General features: G+C 32.4%; 1 protein-coding gene across 4 annotated transcripts in view; it reads left to right on the plus strand.

Annotated features, from left to right (window-relative positions):
* Positions 1 to 16,708, plus strand: part of Ptp99A (Protein tyrosine phosphatase 99A) — a 114,716-nt gene that overhangs the window by 21,674 nt on the left and 76,334 nt on the right. For 3 of the 4 annotated variants that reach the window (XM_075362156.1, XM_075362157.1, XM_075362155.1), the window contains exon 3: positions 7,978 to 8,270. In XM_075362156.1, coding sequence (XP_075218271.1) covers positions 7,978 to 8,270 — 293 coding nt within the window. The remainder of the gene's footprint in view (positions 1 to 7,977; positions 8,271 to 16,708) is intronic. The other variant, XM_075362158.1, reaches the window with a different exon arrangement.

The raw sequence follows: 16,708 nt of genomic DNA on the forward strand, positions 1-16,708 counted from the left end.
CTGCTAAAAAACTGCACAGGAAGTGGGGTACTCTAATGGGTTGCTAATAATAATAGCTTACTAATATAATATAAAGTAAAGATCCGACCGGCAGCCCAACCTGCCATGCCAGACATACTGCCGGTAGGTTGGAAGGGCTGTTAGAGTAGAAAGGACACCCCCTACGTTGTTCTATGCTTAATTGCGGATCCAGCATAAGGGTGTAAGAGGGAAAAAAATAGTCCAATGTGACCAATAAAGATTAAAAAAAATACATTCTCAATGCTTATTGCTAAATGTATCTTCATTGTTGTCTGTAACTCCACTGTACGTGTTTGGCTGTTTTTTATGTGTTATTCTCTCTTCATATTCTCTCTGACCTTTATATTGATTATATATTTTTAACCACTCGCTGAGCAATTGGATCAGGTATAATTTAATTGCTGTTTACCAAAAGTAGCTTGACTCTGCAGCTAGGTGAGTATCGAAGAGTACTATAAGGATAGTTGGGAGGCCTCAGTTTAAGAAAGAAATAATTATCAATTATTCACAATCTGAAGCACTTAAATTGATCTCTTGATTGTTATTTTGTGCATGTTGAAAGTAAAATATTCTGCTATATGTATTTGATAATTATGAATTTCCATTTCTGTAGGCTCTAATTTGTTTGGAGAAATGTTTGAATAATCCATTGTCACATTGTCTGTGTAATCCACTTAGATCATATGAGTTGTTATTAAAAAAATCCAAGACTAGTTCTGAAACAAATAGCAATAAAGCCAGATATTTGTTTTGAGTGGCAGTTGAGCATCAAGAGGGCTAGAATATCTCTGGAGGATGGAGAGGACAGTGTGATCCTTCATGAGCACAACTCTCAGTATTGTGACTAAATCAGCTTTTACATGAGGATCATTATATCACCATATAGACAATTTTTGATATCACAAAATATCATTTGGATCGGTGCATTTAATTCTCACTTCTCTTTTAAACGTGAACTCTTTTACTACCTGAGTTTGTGCCTGGTCTCCTGACCGCTGACCACTCACCTTTTTGACATTTTTCAGCAAGCGCAGAATAGTGTAAATTTCATGTTAAGGGTCATCACTGACAGTGAGAGTTGGGTCTGCAGCTACGATCCAGAGACTAAACAGCAGCTGTTTTAGTGAAATGGTCAACACTCTGAGACTAAAGAAGGAAAAGCAGCTCAGGAGTGTGATCAAGTGCATTCTTTGATATTTATCAGGTTTTACATAGAGTCATATTATTATTGCCAAGTTGTACTGTAAAGTTTTGAGATATCTAAGAGAGAATATTCATGCAAATAATGTGAACTGTAGCAGAGGAGAGATTTGGTACTTCATCATAACAATGTTCTTACTTCACAGCTAAAAAAATGTATTTTTTTATACATGTGAGGGGGTGTTCCTCACCCCCTCACACTGTATTTGCCAAGTAATACTCCTGCAACTTCTTACTGTTTTACAAAATATGGTTGAAGGTTTCCAAGATAGAGTGTGTCATCAATTTGGCACCATGTAGCAGATGTAGTTAATTATGGAAGCTGCTTGATGTGCTTAAAGAAATGGCTTCCCCAGAGCATTCCAACAGTGGAAAAAACTGGTAACAGAACTATTTTGAACATGGTGGGAGCCAAATTTAGATCACTTTTTTTTATTGGTCTAATCTCAAAATTTTTTTATCACACCTCGTATTTGTATTTTTATTATTTTTGGAATATTTTATTATGGTCTTAGTTGGTTTGTAAATTTATTAGATTCTTCTGTAGTACACTTATTTATTACCTAATTAATTTTTTTCTGATAATATTTTCACTTAAAACTTTTTATATATAAAATCAAAGTCTTTGTCATAACCATTCTGATTTAGTACAAATTTAATTATTTTATTTTTTCTTGATCATATAACTTCTATATGCTCTGGTAATCTTAGCGACTTAGATTGACTTGATCCTCTAGTTATTTGATGGTTGACGTAAAATTGCTCTTTAAATGTAAGAATATCTCCTGATTTTGGTGGTCAGAAGATCTGAGTTTTTTTTGTATTTCTCCAATAGTTTTTTTTTTGTATCCTCTGATGATTTAGAAAATTATATTTTTCAAAGATGATTTTATGTTTCAACATTTGTTTGCTTATCGGAGTAGATTCAGTGAGGAGAGCAAGTAAGTAAATAGTACTGGCTTCCTAACTATTGCAGTTTTTTTATCCATTAATATATACATCAACAAGAAAAAAGTAACGTTTCAACACTAGAAAAAGGGACCTCTGCATTTAATGTTTTATGAATAAAAATATTAAAACTCAAAAACCAAACATATTATAAGTGCTATGCAAGAGTAACAGCATCCTTTACAACCTGTTGATTTGAATACACCTGGAACATCTTAAAGAGTAGCAGCTTTGGAAATTGGAGGATCTGAAGTAAAGTTAAATTTCAAAGGCCAAAACCACGTTCAGTAGACTGGTTCTTGTAGATCACAAGCTAGGAACACTGGGTGTAGTTCACAATGTGTTGGCATTTTTTAATGGCTAATGACCCTACCATTTAATACCACTTATTTTAAAAGTTTTTTCTTTTTTTTAAAATAAACATTTAATTTTATAGTCTGACATATAAATTAAATACATAAAGCAAAACTATCTGCTGTGAACAAATCTTGTTGCATTAATTGATAATGACTGCTATGAAAAAACAAATAATGTACAAGTATTTAAAGGTAGAAAAAAATATGTAGTTTATTTTTAATTGAAAACCTTGGCAAAAATTTATTTCTTCAGATTTTTTGGATTACTTAGGTGTTTGAAGTTATATTTAAAAATAAAATTTTCTTTTTTTTATGGTAAATATTTAAGATTTTTCTTAATAGTAAAAACTAATACTTATAGACGTTTTAATGAATGAAAAATTGATGCAATCACTTTTTGAAATTTTAAAATATAGATACACTATATTTATCTATTTTTGTAAAGAATAACATTTTAAACTTAGTTACATAATTTAATTAAATATCTCAGTTCATTTTTGGGTTATTAATTTAAACACAGAAATTGCAATGTTTTCAGACTTAAGGTTACTGGAAATTTTCTTAATTTTTATTTGAATAATCAGTTATCAGAGTTTGGCCATATAATTTTTAATCATTCTGTGATTTATATATATTACTAGCTCCCTGTCGCAGCTTTGCCTGTGCTAAATGATTACTGTTTCCTGTAGCAATCAGTCATTTTATTTTGCTTTTTAGTCAAGTAACCAGAGGCAGATGCAGCCAGTAACACATATAGTAACAGTGGCAGTGGCTGTGTTGGTTGAACCACAGCACCATATACCTTCACACCCCTAAAAAAATTGGAATTAAAAACAACCTGAATACAATTTTTAAATATTTATCTCAAGAGTATTTGCATGCCTAAATCTACTGAATATCGTGTATTATAGGTGGGATTGGGAAAATTTACAATCATTGTTTAAAACATTTTTTTACCTTTCTTCATCCCCTTTCACGGTCAAATTTCAAAAGTCTGAAAATTGGTTTATTGATGAAGATTACGCTCACAAAAAATCAGTTTGATTTCCTCATTTGTTACCGAGAAATTAAAAAAATAACTGGGTTTCAAAAAATTCAGAAATCTATTTTAACCCTTTAAATTTGGAATGAAACTCAAAAAATCTATAAATTGGTTTTTAGATGTTCATAATCATTCAGTTCAAACCCAGCTCACACAGTGTTAAACATTTAAGTTCACAATTCATTAAAGTTTGTGCTTCAACTGCAAATCTCCACTATTATATTATGTATAGAGTAAGTATCGTTTATAGTGACATCAGATATAATGACATATCAGATATAGTGACCAAAAACTTGTCTCTTTTTTGGTTTGGTATGCTGTTAATACATAAATACAGTATATGTATTGTTTATAATTACATCGGTTGTGACATATGGATTATTGTGACTTATTTTTTCTACAGCAATGCTACATTTTATCACCTATAATGACAGACAGAAGTGACTCATTGGTAACGTGTATATCTATACATTGTAGCTACGGAAATATTTTGATGGTTAAAATGAGTCACCTTTCCTTTTTACCTGCATATGTACTATGATTCTTGTTTTTCTTATCTGCTTCTTGTAGCAGATTATTGTAAACTGAAGTAGCCACATTCAGTTGTTATTAATCTTTTGCTGTGATCATATCATGTGGGTAGAGTATTTTATTTTATGTATTCTTTGTAATTCATTTAATAGTGATTTAATTATGACTTCGCAAAAAACATTCATGATAGAGGAAAAGGCACACATAATCTGGCGGTTAGAGAATAGTGAAACTAATAAGGACATTACCCAATAATTAGGTGTAGGTCATTCAACAATATCAGTAATATGGAAAAATTTTGAAATAAATTTTATTAAATCAAAAAAATTACTGTCTAGTCAACATAATAATCTAGATCAAGTGCTGTTAAAAATAGTTTAAATACCAGAGAGCTAGTGATATCCCTATTAGCGGCCTTGTATTGCAAACTAAGGCGAACAATTTTTTTGAAAAATTGTGTGAACCACGTGAAGTAATTTCAGCTTGGATACAATGGTTCCATCAGCATCTCGATATTGTGTCAGGGAGAATAAGTGGCGAGGCTGCAGCAGCTCCTACTGCTGTGTTAGAAATATGGCTAGAAACCATTTGGCCAAAATTAAATGGCCATTCTATTCAGATGAAAAAATCTATAATTCTGATGGATTTGGTATTTTTTTTAAATTGATGCCAGAAAGAACTCTTCAGTTTAAAGGTGAAATGTATTTGGGGGAAAATTATTAAAAGGCAGACTAACAGTACTAATTGTTAAAAATATGACCGGAACTGACAAAAAACTCTTCTGGGTATAGGGAAAAGTGTTAAACCCCAATGTTTTAAAAATTTGAAATTGCTTCCTGTTATGTACGAAAGTAACAAGAAAGCTTGAATGACAAGTGATATCTTTACGTCTTGGTTACGAAAATGGGACCATGAATTAAAGATTGAAAATGACAAAATACTGCTGCTCATTGACAACTGTCTGGCTCATCCACATTTTGAAAATCTTTTCCTGTATAACGTTAGTGTTGTAACCCTGAAAACAACAGTATTCTTATAGCCCTTAGTTCAAGGCGTGATCAAGTTGGTAAAATTCCACTACAAAAAACATGTAATTTTACAAATGATACAGGATTTAGATCAAAAAAAGGAAACACAAATAATTATTCTGGATGCTATAATTACGTTAGAAAGATCAGATCATAGAATGAGGTTTCTCCGCTGACTGTAAAAAATTGCTTTTGACATGCAGGATTTTTATCACAGGCTGGCGAAGTTACTGACATTGCATGCAAAAAAGAATCTTTAGTGGAGTGGCACAATAGTCTGCAAAACCAATCGTTGTCAAATGTATAACGTATATATTTATATATTAGAAAAACTAAAATTTTACATATTTTTCTATCAAACCTCATATAAATGTTGTAATCTTCAGTGAACCTGCCATTGATGTTTAATTATGAACAAAATATTTTTGTGGTAGCACTGTTGTTTGATGTGTAAATATGCCATTAACTGATTTGTTGATCTTAAGGACTGAAGAGCGTCTTTAGTCATTGTATCTTGCATTTTGACATTTAAATGTTTAATAACTGTGTATATAATACGAGGGTAAGTCAATTATTATCTGCAATGTAGTTGTAAATTTTATTGCAATACAAGTAGGAAACTTACATGTACATAATTTTTCAACATAGTCCCCTTGCATATCAACGCACTTGGTCCATCGTTGCACAAGCTTCCTGATGCCCTCATAAAAGAAGGTTTTTGGTTGAACTGCAAGCCAGGAATGCACTGCTTCTTTCACTGTTTCGTCTGAGGTAAATCGAAAGCCTCTTAATGCCTCTTTAAGTAGACCGAACAAGTGGTCCACCCAAAGAGAAGGGGCAAGATCAGGATTATACGGAGGATGAGCCAGTACTTCAAAGTTGAGTTTCTGAGCGTTTCAGCAGTGTGGGCAGCAGTATGTGGACTGGCATTGTCGTGCAACAACACAACACCTTTCGACAGCAGTCCTTGGCGTTTGCTTCGAATTGCAGGCTTCAGCTTGGCAGTAAGCATCTCACTGTAATGCGCACTGTTTATTGTTGTGCTCCTTTCCTCATAATGTTCCAGTACTGGGCCTTGTGAGTCTTAAAAAACCATAAGCATCAGTTTTCCTGTGAATGGTTGGGTCTTGAACTTGTTTTTGCAGGGCAAATTTGGATGTTTCCATTCCATACTCTGCCGTTACTCTCCGGCTCGTAATGATGAATCCATGTTTCGTCACCAGTGATGATTCTGTCTAAGAAGATGTCCCAATCATTATCATAGCGATGAAGAATGTTTTTGGCAGATGTTCAGGTGCGTTTGTTTATGTAACTATATGAGTTGTTTTGGGACCCATCTTGCACAGACGTAATGAAACCCAAGTCTGTTGTGGATGATTTTGTAGGCAGAACCGTGACTAATATGCAGAAAATGTGCCACTTCATCAATAGTTACTTGTCTGTCTAAGAAAACGATGTCACGTGCATGCTCAATGTTTTCCTCATTTGTGGCAGTAAATGGTCATCTGGCTTCTTCGTCGTGCGTAACACTTGTGTAACCATTTCTGAATTTTTCAATCCATTCGTAGACTCTCCATTGTGGCAACACACTGTTCCCGTCATCTACACAACAGTACAACCAATATAAACCAAAATATAACTAAATTGCGGATAATAATTGACTTACCCTCGTACAAGGGTCATTCAATAAAAAAAGTGATAAACTTTTATCGTTAAAAAAACATTTAAGTAAGAAGTGCAAAACTATGGGTCTTCAATAATGATAAACCCTCTTGAAAAATGCTTTGTAAAATGCAAAATCCTTTGAAGAAGAAGGTTCAGGTATATGGTTTCTGGTATAAAACTGTCTGAAATTTCCTTCCAGATTATGTTCCAGTATAGTAAACGTTTTATGACTAGTGAAAAACTTTAAACTGCCAATCCCCATGACAAAGTGGTAGTCTCTTGGCCTTTCATCCAGAGGTCCTGGATTCAAATCCTGGCCAGGCTGACATTTTTCATTTGCCAAAAAAAATAACTTTTATATTGCCATAGCTTTGAGCTAATGTGGTGAATTATTAATTAAAAAACATGATCAATAACCAACATAATGAATGACTCATTGAGATTTTAGGAGTTGAAACTTCCAGAGTTAGAATAACTTTGGAATCTTACATTGATAAGTTATCCTAGGAAATAAGCAAGTGTAATAAGCTTTACTACATTGCATAATAAATTAAACTGTGGAAAAATTTGTGCGATTTTACCAACAAACAAAAAGAAACCAAGTCTTGGGACCAGGATTTATCATTATTAGCTATACTCGGAGTAGCAAAACATAGAGTATAAGCATTTCAGTTCTTCACTCGGGTAAAATTCAAGACCTTGCTAGAGATATGCATGAAGGTAACATAAAGTCTGTGATGCTTAATAAAAAATACCATTTTCAGAATAAAGGTTTTCTTCAGGACATTTGTCTGTATACTGTACAGACAGCATGTGAAACCGTTAAAAATTTGAGCTAGGTAATACTGCTCTATCCATCATGAAGTCCAGACCTTATTTTTTTTAAATTTATTTTGTTTGTGCCCCTCAAGATTTCGTTATGTAGAATCAAGATTCACAGTAGCAGTAAATGACTAATGGAGTGTTAAAAAACTCTATAATTGTAGCTGAGAATAATGGTGAAAAACAGGTAAATTGTTAAATTGTTTGAAAAAATTGAATTAGGACAACAGTTTGTTTCTAGTTATTGAATGATCCTTTTGATAATATTACTTTTTATGTTTATAGAATATGTATTTATTAAGTAATATTAGGCATTGATACAGTATAATTTATGAAGTCTAATTGTATAATTTTTTTTATTCAGTTCCATTTACAGATTACAAAATATGGGTGAAGGCATTTTCTGACAAAAACCTTGAAGGAGCACCATCAGATGCGATAATGCAAAGAACTGATGTCAGCGGACCTGGTCCCCCTAGAATTATGAATGTTACATGCATAGAGTATAATACATTATTTGTCCAGTGGGAACGACCGTCTGTATTTTATAACAATATTGATGTGTATTATATTCTTTATCGTAGTGAAGACTCTTTCAGATTCCAGCGTAAAGAATTTAGTGCCTCAAACAATAAATTAGAAACTACACTTACAACAGTAAGTGCATTTATTTTTTTAATCATATTTTATACATATAGTGTGATGAAAGTCATCAGCACTGTCATATTTAAGTTTTTGTTGTCTTCAAATGCTCTGTATTAACTTTTATCTTTGAACATTTTAACACAGGTTGCATATTAGCTGAAAGGAAATAAAATTTTTAATTATACAATCATGTATTTACTTTTAAATATATTTAAAAGGATTTTAGATGTAGTCTAGTTATTAAATGTTGAAAATTTGGGTCTTGGGTATGACTACAAATTTAGAAACCTAATGTTTCATGGAGTTGCATTCCGGAAGATAAAAGGATGTTAGGTATGGATTAAATGTGAACTTCCAACACCATGGTTAACGGTCTACTTCCTGTAAATCACCAAATTTAAACAATGTTAACATTAATTATACTGTGATTGAAATTCTGTTTGTAATAAGTCATTTCTAATTCTCTAAGCAGTTGTTGCACTGAAAAAATAAGTTTTAAAGATTTGTGTATACATCTAAAATTCTTTTAAATATATTTAAAAGTAAATACATGATTGTATAATATAAATATTATATTGTTAAAAAAATATAAATATTATGATTGTTAAAATATAAATATTATATTCATAAATAATTACAAAGATTAAATTTACTGAAATATATATAACATGATTGTTTAAAATGTGAAAATTCTATCACTAATGCTATTTCTATGTTGTTTGTGTCTGTAGTGTAAAAAAAACTAAAACAACAAACTGTAATCTGTTAACCTATCACTAGATATAATAACAATAGTGCCATAATACCACTGTAAGTGTGAAAAAAATGATACGCATAAGTTCAAAGTTGCTCCTTTATGTCATTTTCATTTTTAATAATGCAGGGGTCATTTGAAATATTTCTTATTTACAGTTTTCATTTCAGATTCAACGTCTTATGCTTTATGTAGCATTACTTTTGCTGTAACAAATAACCAGTTACAAAATATTAACGTTTCAAAATAGTAATTAGTTATTTAACATTTAAATAATAATAAATAATTATTTCAAAATAAACATAATATTAATGAAGTGATTAGAAAGTGGTCATAAATTTGTTCCTCTGTATCTGTATGTAATATTAGGTAAAGTACCTGTTCTGTAGGTGGGCAACCATTTTTGAAGCTTAGAAATCTTACTTTTCCCCATAGGCAACTTCATTAAACTAATTTTGCTTACCTTTCCTAAAGATCTCTTTAGGAGTAATTATGAATTTAGGAATAACTATACTGAATTTCTACCTTCCAACTGTTTGGGAAATGATGGTACAATTGAAAATTGAAAGGATGGGAAGTGATGAGTAACTTCTATAAATAAGAAGCGTAGACCGCTCATTATAATGAATTTCAACCAAAACTGGCTACACTTAACTGACTGGTGTCTAATTGATTCTCTCAGCTCCTGTTGTCTGTATAAATGAGTAAATCGGTGAGGGCTTTGCCATTTATAAATTACTAGTTCCCCATCGCAGCATTGCCCTCATTGTATGGTTACTTGCATTTCCCATTCGGTCAATCTTTTTATTTTATGTTTTTTAGTTAAGTAATTGGAGGCAGGTGCAGTCAGTCACACATACAGTAAGGGTGGTATTGGCTGTCTTGGTTGAGCCACAGCACCGTATACCTTTGCACACCTTAAAAAAATTGGAATGATAAAAAAATGTTGTTTTTAAATAGTTATCTGAAAAGTATTTGCAGCTCAAATCTACTGAATATCTTGTTTACTATAGTCAGAATTGGAAAAATTTACAATCATTGTTCAAATTTTTTTTATCTTTTTTCATCCCCTTTCAAGATCGAATTTCAAAAATCTAGAAATTGGTTTATTGGCATTTTTTGAGATGAAATATATGGAAAAATCTTCTCATTTATGCCAAGAAACAAGGGTAAAAATGTAATTGAGACTGATTGGGTAGTTTGTTTGTTTATCCCAAACAAACAAAACTCTGTTCCTCTTTATATAATAGTATAGATTACTTACTGTAAATTTATTCTGTTATTATGTAATATTATTCATTTGATTGATTCAAATTATTCACTACAAACCCTGTTCACAGGTCATTAGTTCAATTCACTAAAGTTCTTGCTTAAACCTGGAAATCTCCATTACTATATATAAATATATATATTTTTTTTTTTCAAGATGAAATACTAGGGTGAATCAAATATAAACTGTAATTTTTGTTTTATAATTTATTGAAGGATAATAAAAATCCATACAATATTATTTTTCTGCACAGTTTTCACTTTGGAAACGCATTTTTCACAGTGAGTAGGTAGCTTTTTGATCCCACTATTGTAAAATGAAGATGGAATGACATCAACCAATTGCACATGAACGCTTCAACAGTAGCATTGTCTTCAAATTTCTGTCATCCAAGTCTTTATTTTAGTGGCCCAAACAATTGATAATCGCAGGACGATAAGTTCAGATTGTATGGAGGGTGCTCCAGTGTAGTCCAGAATAAGGATGCAATTTTTTCTTGACTTTGAGCCATGATATGTGGCCGAGTGTTGTCATGAAGCTGAATGACATCTTGGATTGGAAATTGACATCTTTTTTGATGATATGCTTGTTTTGCTTCACCTAAAAGTTGGCAGTAGTACGCAGAATTTACTTTACAACATTCACGGAGAAAATCACCATGCAAAACTCCTTTGAAATCAAAAAATACTGTGGCCAGAACCTTTCCAGCTGACAGTCGAGTTCTGGCTTTAATTGGTGCAGTTTCTCCCTTTTTTTTGTCACTCCATACATTGCCTGTTTTGATTCTGTGGTGTGATGGTGCATCCAAGTTTCATTGCAGGCCATGATTCGATGCAAAAAAAATTCCCCTTCAGCTTGGTAACAATCGCTGGCACATCTCTAGGCGATAGAGCTTCTGACCTTCAGTGATAAGACGAGGATCCATTGTGCTGCCACTTCTTTAAATCCAAGATTGCCAGTAATGATTACTTGAGCACTACCATAGCTTATTCCAATCTCAGAAGCAATTTCTGCAATTGTTAATCGACAGTCGCCCTTGATAAGGCAATGAACCATAAGAATGTTTTCAGCAGTAGAACTTGTCCTTGGGCATTGTTGCTGACCTTCATTTTCAACTACTTCTTGTCCTTCTGAAAACTGCTTATGTCAATCAAACACATGAGTCTTTTTAAGTGTGTTGTTCTTGAACTGTGCCTGAAGTCACAAAATTCAGATGGTTTCACAACCTCTGTCATGAGAAATTTAATAATAATACACTGCGCAACGCTTGATGATACCTCCTGCTCTGACATTGTGATACTGACTAGAAAAAAGTAGTAAGCTGGTTTTCTAAGAGAGGGATCCTCTCCATGCAACCCTACGTATAACACTGAGAAGCCACACTCCTCCCCATTAGCCATGTGTCAACGACAACAAAAATTCTGTTTTATTTGATTCACCCTCATATATTTAAAAAACCTTCTCAGTTATACCAAGAAACATGGGTAAAAATTTGGTTGTGATTGATTGGGTAGTTTTTTGTTTGTCATGAACAAACAAAACTCTCTCCTCTTTATGTTTTTGCTGAATGGCTTCGCACTGAAAATTAATTGGGAATATATGTGATAACTCCCCCCCCCCCCTCCGACTAGGTGGGCGCATACGGATCCAGATGTGGTGTATCTTGCTGTAGTTGAGTTTTCAGGCCATGGTGTGCAGGTTCCAGTTTGGAGACGTGAACCTTTCGCCGGGTGCCTTTCCGGTCAGTTTCATAAACTTGCTCTGTTCGTTGAAGGACAATGTACAGGCCTTCCTGTGGAGCCTCGAATCCCGCATATCAACCATCGCGAGCAGGTCCGGCGTGCTGTCTGACGAACACTTGGTGGTCCACCTCGAATGTCGGTTGCTCTTCTCTGTTGCGGGTGAACCTTTTTTCACAGTAGACCTCCTGGTGTGCTGAGAACGGAGAACGTCCTACATGAGATGCTGGAATATGCTAGGTGCATTTTTCCGGCCGAACGGCATGACTCGGAACTGGTATCGGCCGCCATCTGGACCTGCAAATCGTTTGGGTGATTTCTCCAGGGGCATCGATACTGTAACCGCGCAGATGACCACGCAGTTTTCCCACCATAGTGGCACTGCAGCCTCACCACTCTCAGGCTCCAATAAAAGAGCTTGCACTAGAGTGAATTTGCAAATCATCGACCACCACTTGGAGAAGACCAAGAAGAAGTTCCCTGGCCGGCTCAACGTGGGAACTCCCGGCGGATGCCACCATCCCACTACGTGGGATCGCGCGGGGAGAACGCCTCGGCCGCGTCAGCGAAGGACGACTGACACTGCATTGATAAAACGGGAATAACAATTTTATTTTATAATCAGTTAACAGGAAATTGTGTAAAATCTATAAATTATGAAATTGTGTATTACAACATCTGTAAAGTAATGGATAGTTGAGTAAGTATGGTGAATAGATCCATATTACAAAAAAAGGAATATTAATGTCATTTTCTGGAAGGAAGAATAATGTCCCTTATGTAGAGGTACATCATTTACTTCTTAACATTAACAGAATCCCCTAATGGTTCTTTTTATTTTTATTAATACTTGAAATTATGTGTGTAACACTGCATGAAGTGCTTTATTTTTATTCAGCAGCTGTAATATGTTAGGTAATGTTCGTCATGTAATATTCTTCAGTTAATTGTGTAGCAGTGTTTTAACTTATGAAATGTTGTGGTTTTTTATTTTTTATTTTTTTCCACTATTATTTCATGATCGATTGTAAAGTGTTTTTTTAATTTGTGTTAAAATAAAATTTGTTGAACTGAATTTTAAAAATATATTATAATTACTAGATATGAACGAGTTGCAAAGTTCTAGTTCTGAACATGAAAATAAAGTAATTGTATGATGAAAAAATTGAGACTGCCCTCTCATGAAGGAGGGATTGGTTAATAAGAATGATATATAAATACTTTCGGGTCATTCTTGTAAGCGATCAAAACTGTAGTTTTTCTAAATTGGCATCAAGTGCTGCATTCATTAGTCACTAATAAATGCCAACAACCCCTTGTCATTTAACTTCAGTGATATATGGGAAGCAGTTTATTGAACATGGTTATGGCTGTTGGCATTTTACCTAACTTTATTCCCTTCAACTCCAGGATGCTACTACCTGATACATTCGGAGTATAATAACAACAGAGATTACTTAGTTTGCTAGGCTTTCAAGTCATATCAAGGAATTTCTAAGAAAACCCCTATTGAAGGATATTATACATTCAACATAAGATGCGAGAGGGAAATTTTATTGTAAAGTAGTGATGGCACAAAAAAAACAATTTTGCTATTTTGTTATTGCTCTGACAAAAGAGCAGATGTGAATCAGATCACTATGTTGTATTACACTGCTCTCTACTCCATATGAACACTGCAGTTTTATCAACTCTTTTAACATAACCTACAACTATAAACTGTAAATTGGTAAGCTACATGATCAGCTTCTGCTCCAGCACAATATTCTCTGTTCCAAATCACGACTCACAGCACACTTTATTATTGCCTTAAAATTGACATTGATCAAATGCCATTACTACTTAATCTTATGTTGCTGAATACTACCTAAGGAAGTACGTCGGCTATAATCATCTTGTAAAAAAATTTCCCTTTCTTATTAATACTCATTCTATTCTTTTTAATAGTTTTTTTTTTCACAATCGACTACAGCGCTTGTACAGACCAGAGAACGTTCAAATCTGAATTGTTCCTGCAGAGTAGCATAAATCACTGCTACTTTTCAGTCACTGTTGCAGCCACGCACATCACTACTGTAAGAAAAGTATAATGATAAGCAATACTACTAAATCATAAACCATATTGTCCAAAATAATTTAGGGAATATCATAATAGTCAAAGAAAAGTGAGTAAAGATATTTAACAGAGAATGTTCAGAACAGTGAACTAGATGTATTATTAACATAAGAAACCATTTGTATCATACGAAATATGTAAAAAAACTTTTATTACAAAAGCACATTTGAAAATATATTTTTTTTTAATTTAATGAGGTATTTTTTAATATTTCTGCCAGTCTGACTATTCAATTTTGTCTGAATATATTTGAATTTTTCATTCAAATACTGCAATGGCAGTATTTATCTTTTTATTTTTTTTTAATGTATATATATATTTTTTTTGAAAATTCAAATAATTCATTAACATATTGATTACTGTGCTGATAGAATTTATTATTAAATGAAATTTAAACCATCAAAACAATAAAAAGATAAGTTAAACTTACCATATTAATTGCAAGAATTGATTTTCACAGTATTCCGCATCTTCAGTTGGTATTTAATTCTATAATTACATTAAAGTAAATTGTTTTTATAATTTGTGAATTTTGAATTTGTTGGAATACTTACTGTATTATAAATTTTGAGATTTGTTATCGACAATTATGCAAATTCTGCTGTCCAGTACTGGATTGTAACAATTTCAACAAATTCAAAATTCACAAATTATTAAAAAAAATCTATAATATAAAAAACATATGACCTTTCATTTCAGTCAAATCATCGATTAAAAATTTATTCAATTTGTCACGATTGTGTTTTACATGTTCAAGGAGTTCTGCTTTTAAAATGCTTTCTCCAAAGTGGATATTTTTTTATTGCAGCCATAAAGTAGTTTCTTGTTTCCTCCATGACCTGTTTGGAATATTTTCAAGTTTTACACTATGATGTGGAGTATTTTCCATTACAATAATACCAATTTTCAGTCAATAACGACAATACTTTTTCAGACCACTTCCTAAAAATATCTTTGTTCATGTCATTGTGGTAGTCTCCAGATTTTTTAGATTCAAAAATAAGTAATCCCCCCTTTAAAAATCTATTTTCATTGCCAATATGTACCACAATTAATCAATTTCCTTTATTTTTGGAGGTTGCAGACCCCTGCTTAATTACACCAGCAGAAATGCTGTTTTTACTGATGTAACTGTCATATCGCACCCAATTTTTGAAGTGGTATAGCCTTCATTTACCCATGTCTCATCCAAATAAAATTATTTCTACCCGTTTTTCTATAATTTGCTATTTTTTAAAAATAATTACACCGCCAAATCATGATCCCTTCTCGATCAGCAATTACACTTTTTTTATTTCTTTTAATAAATTTAATATCCATATTTAGACAACAGTAATTTGTCTAAACTAGTGTTTCCAATCTTTGGTAAACTCTTGTCACAGTTTATCACAGCCAGAAATTTTTTAAGGTTGGTATTTCATTTCGAAAAAAGAAATTATATATGGTCAATCTTATTACATTTTTGTCAAATTCATCCCATTTTCGTAGCACAGGTTTTACACATTTTGTATTCTTAACAGGAGTTTCTACCATTTTTTCCTATTTATTTCAGTATATAATTTATTAATACTACTAACCGACACACCAGGTAATCCAAAAGTAAGTTTCACTACTTCCTTTTTTACCAATGTAGGATTTTTTTTCCAGCAGTTGGTTGAATACATTTAAAACTATTTTTTTTTTTCACCACTTTGCAAATGTTTCCCTTTTCTGTGCTAATTAAAAGATGTTCCTTAATTATCAGCCATATCAATAAACTATTCGAATACACACCACATACAGGCTACTCACACTATCAAATCTCACAATAATCAGTAATAATTGCACAACAAATAAATTCACAATCACACCATAACCGAATATACACACAGTCATGCATACCAAAAAAAGTACTAAAACACAGAACTACAGTTAAAAGAAAATTAAAAATATCCAGTATGGAATAAGAGAATTTATACTGTTATTATGAAGACAGTGATAAATAATGATGTTTTGTTTTTAAACATCCGGTAGTTACAACAGCTCGGCACATAAAATAGTGTGCTGCATATACACGCACTACCACACTTGCAATTTAGTAATTTCATATCTCCTTCTAAGAATGAATAGATTATACATCCCTCCTTTTCTTATAGATTTTTACAGGCATTAAACAAATTTTTTTTTGCATTAAATTTTAATATTCTGTTTTTGTATATAAATTATACCTTATACAAGTATTATTATCTAGAAATAGATATAAATTTGTTTGCACATTTGTAAAATGTACCTCGGTTGAGGTAATGTTTTTTAGATAGTAGATTTTTTTAAAACTAGAATCTTTTTTGAAAAGTGTCCTTCATATCCTACAGATATATCCCAAGTTATTGTTCCAAGGCTTATTAAACTAACACAGAAATATACTCATAGGTATTTCTACAAAAAATAAAAAGTAACATATACTTATATAAAATATATATGTATATCAACCAATATTTGTTCCAGATTATTAATATCCATTAAGGTAGTTTGCAGCGAATGACTTCCTGTTTTATTACTTGTAGCTATCACTTTTGAAAATTATTAAAATAT

The sequence above is a fragment of the Lycorma delicatula genome, chromosome 4 (genome assembly GCF_047948215.1).
Source record: "Lycorma delicatula isolate Av1 chromosome 4, ASM4794821v1, whole genome shotgun sequence".
Classification (NCBI taxonomy): domain Eukaryota; kingdom Metazoa; phylum Arthropoda; class Insecta; order Hemiptera; family Fulgoridae; genus Lycorma; species Lycorma delicatula.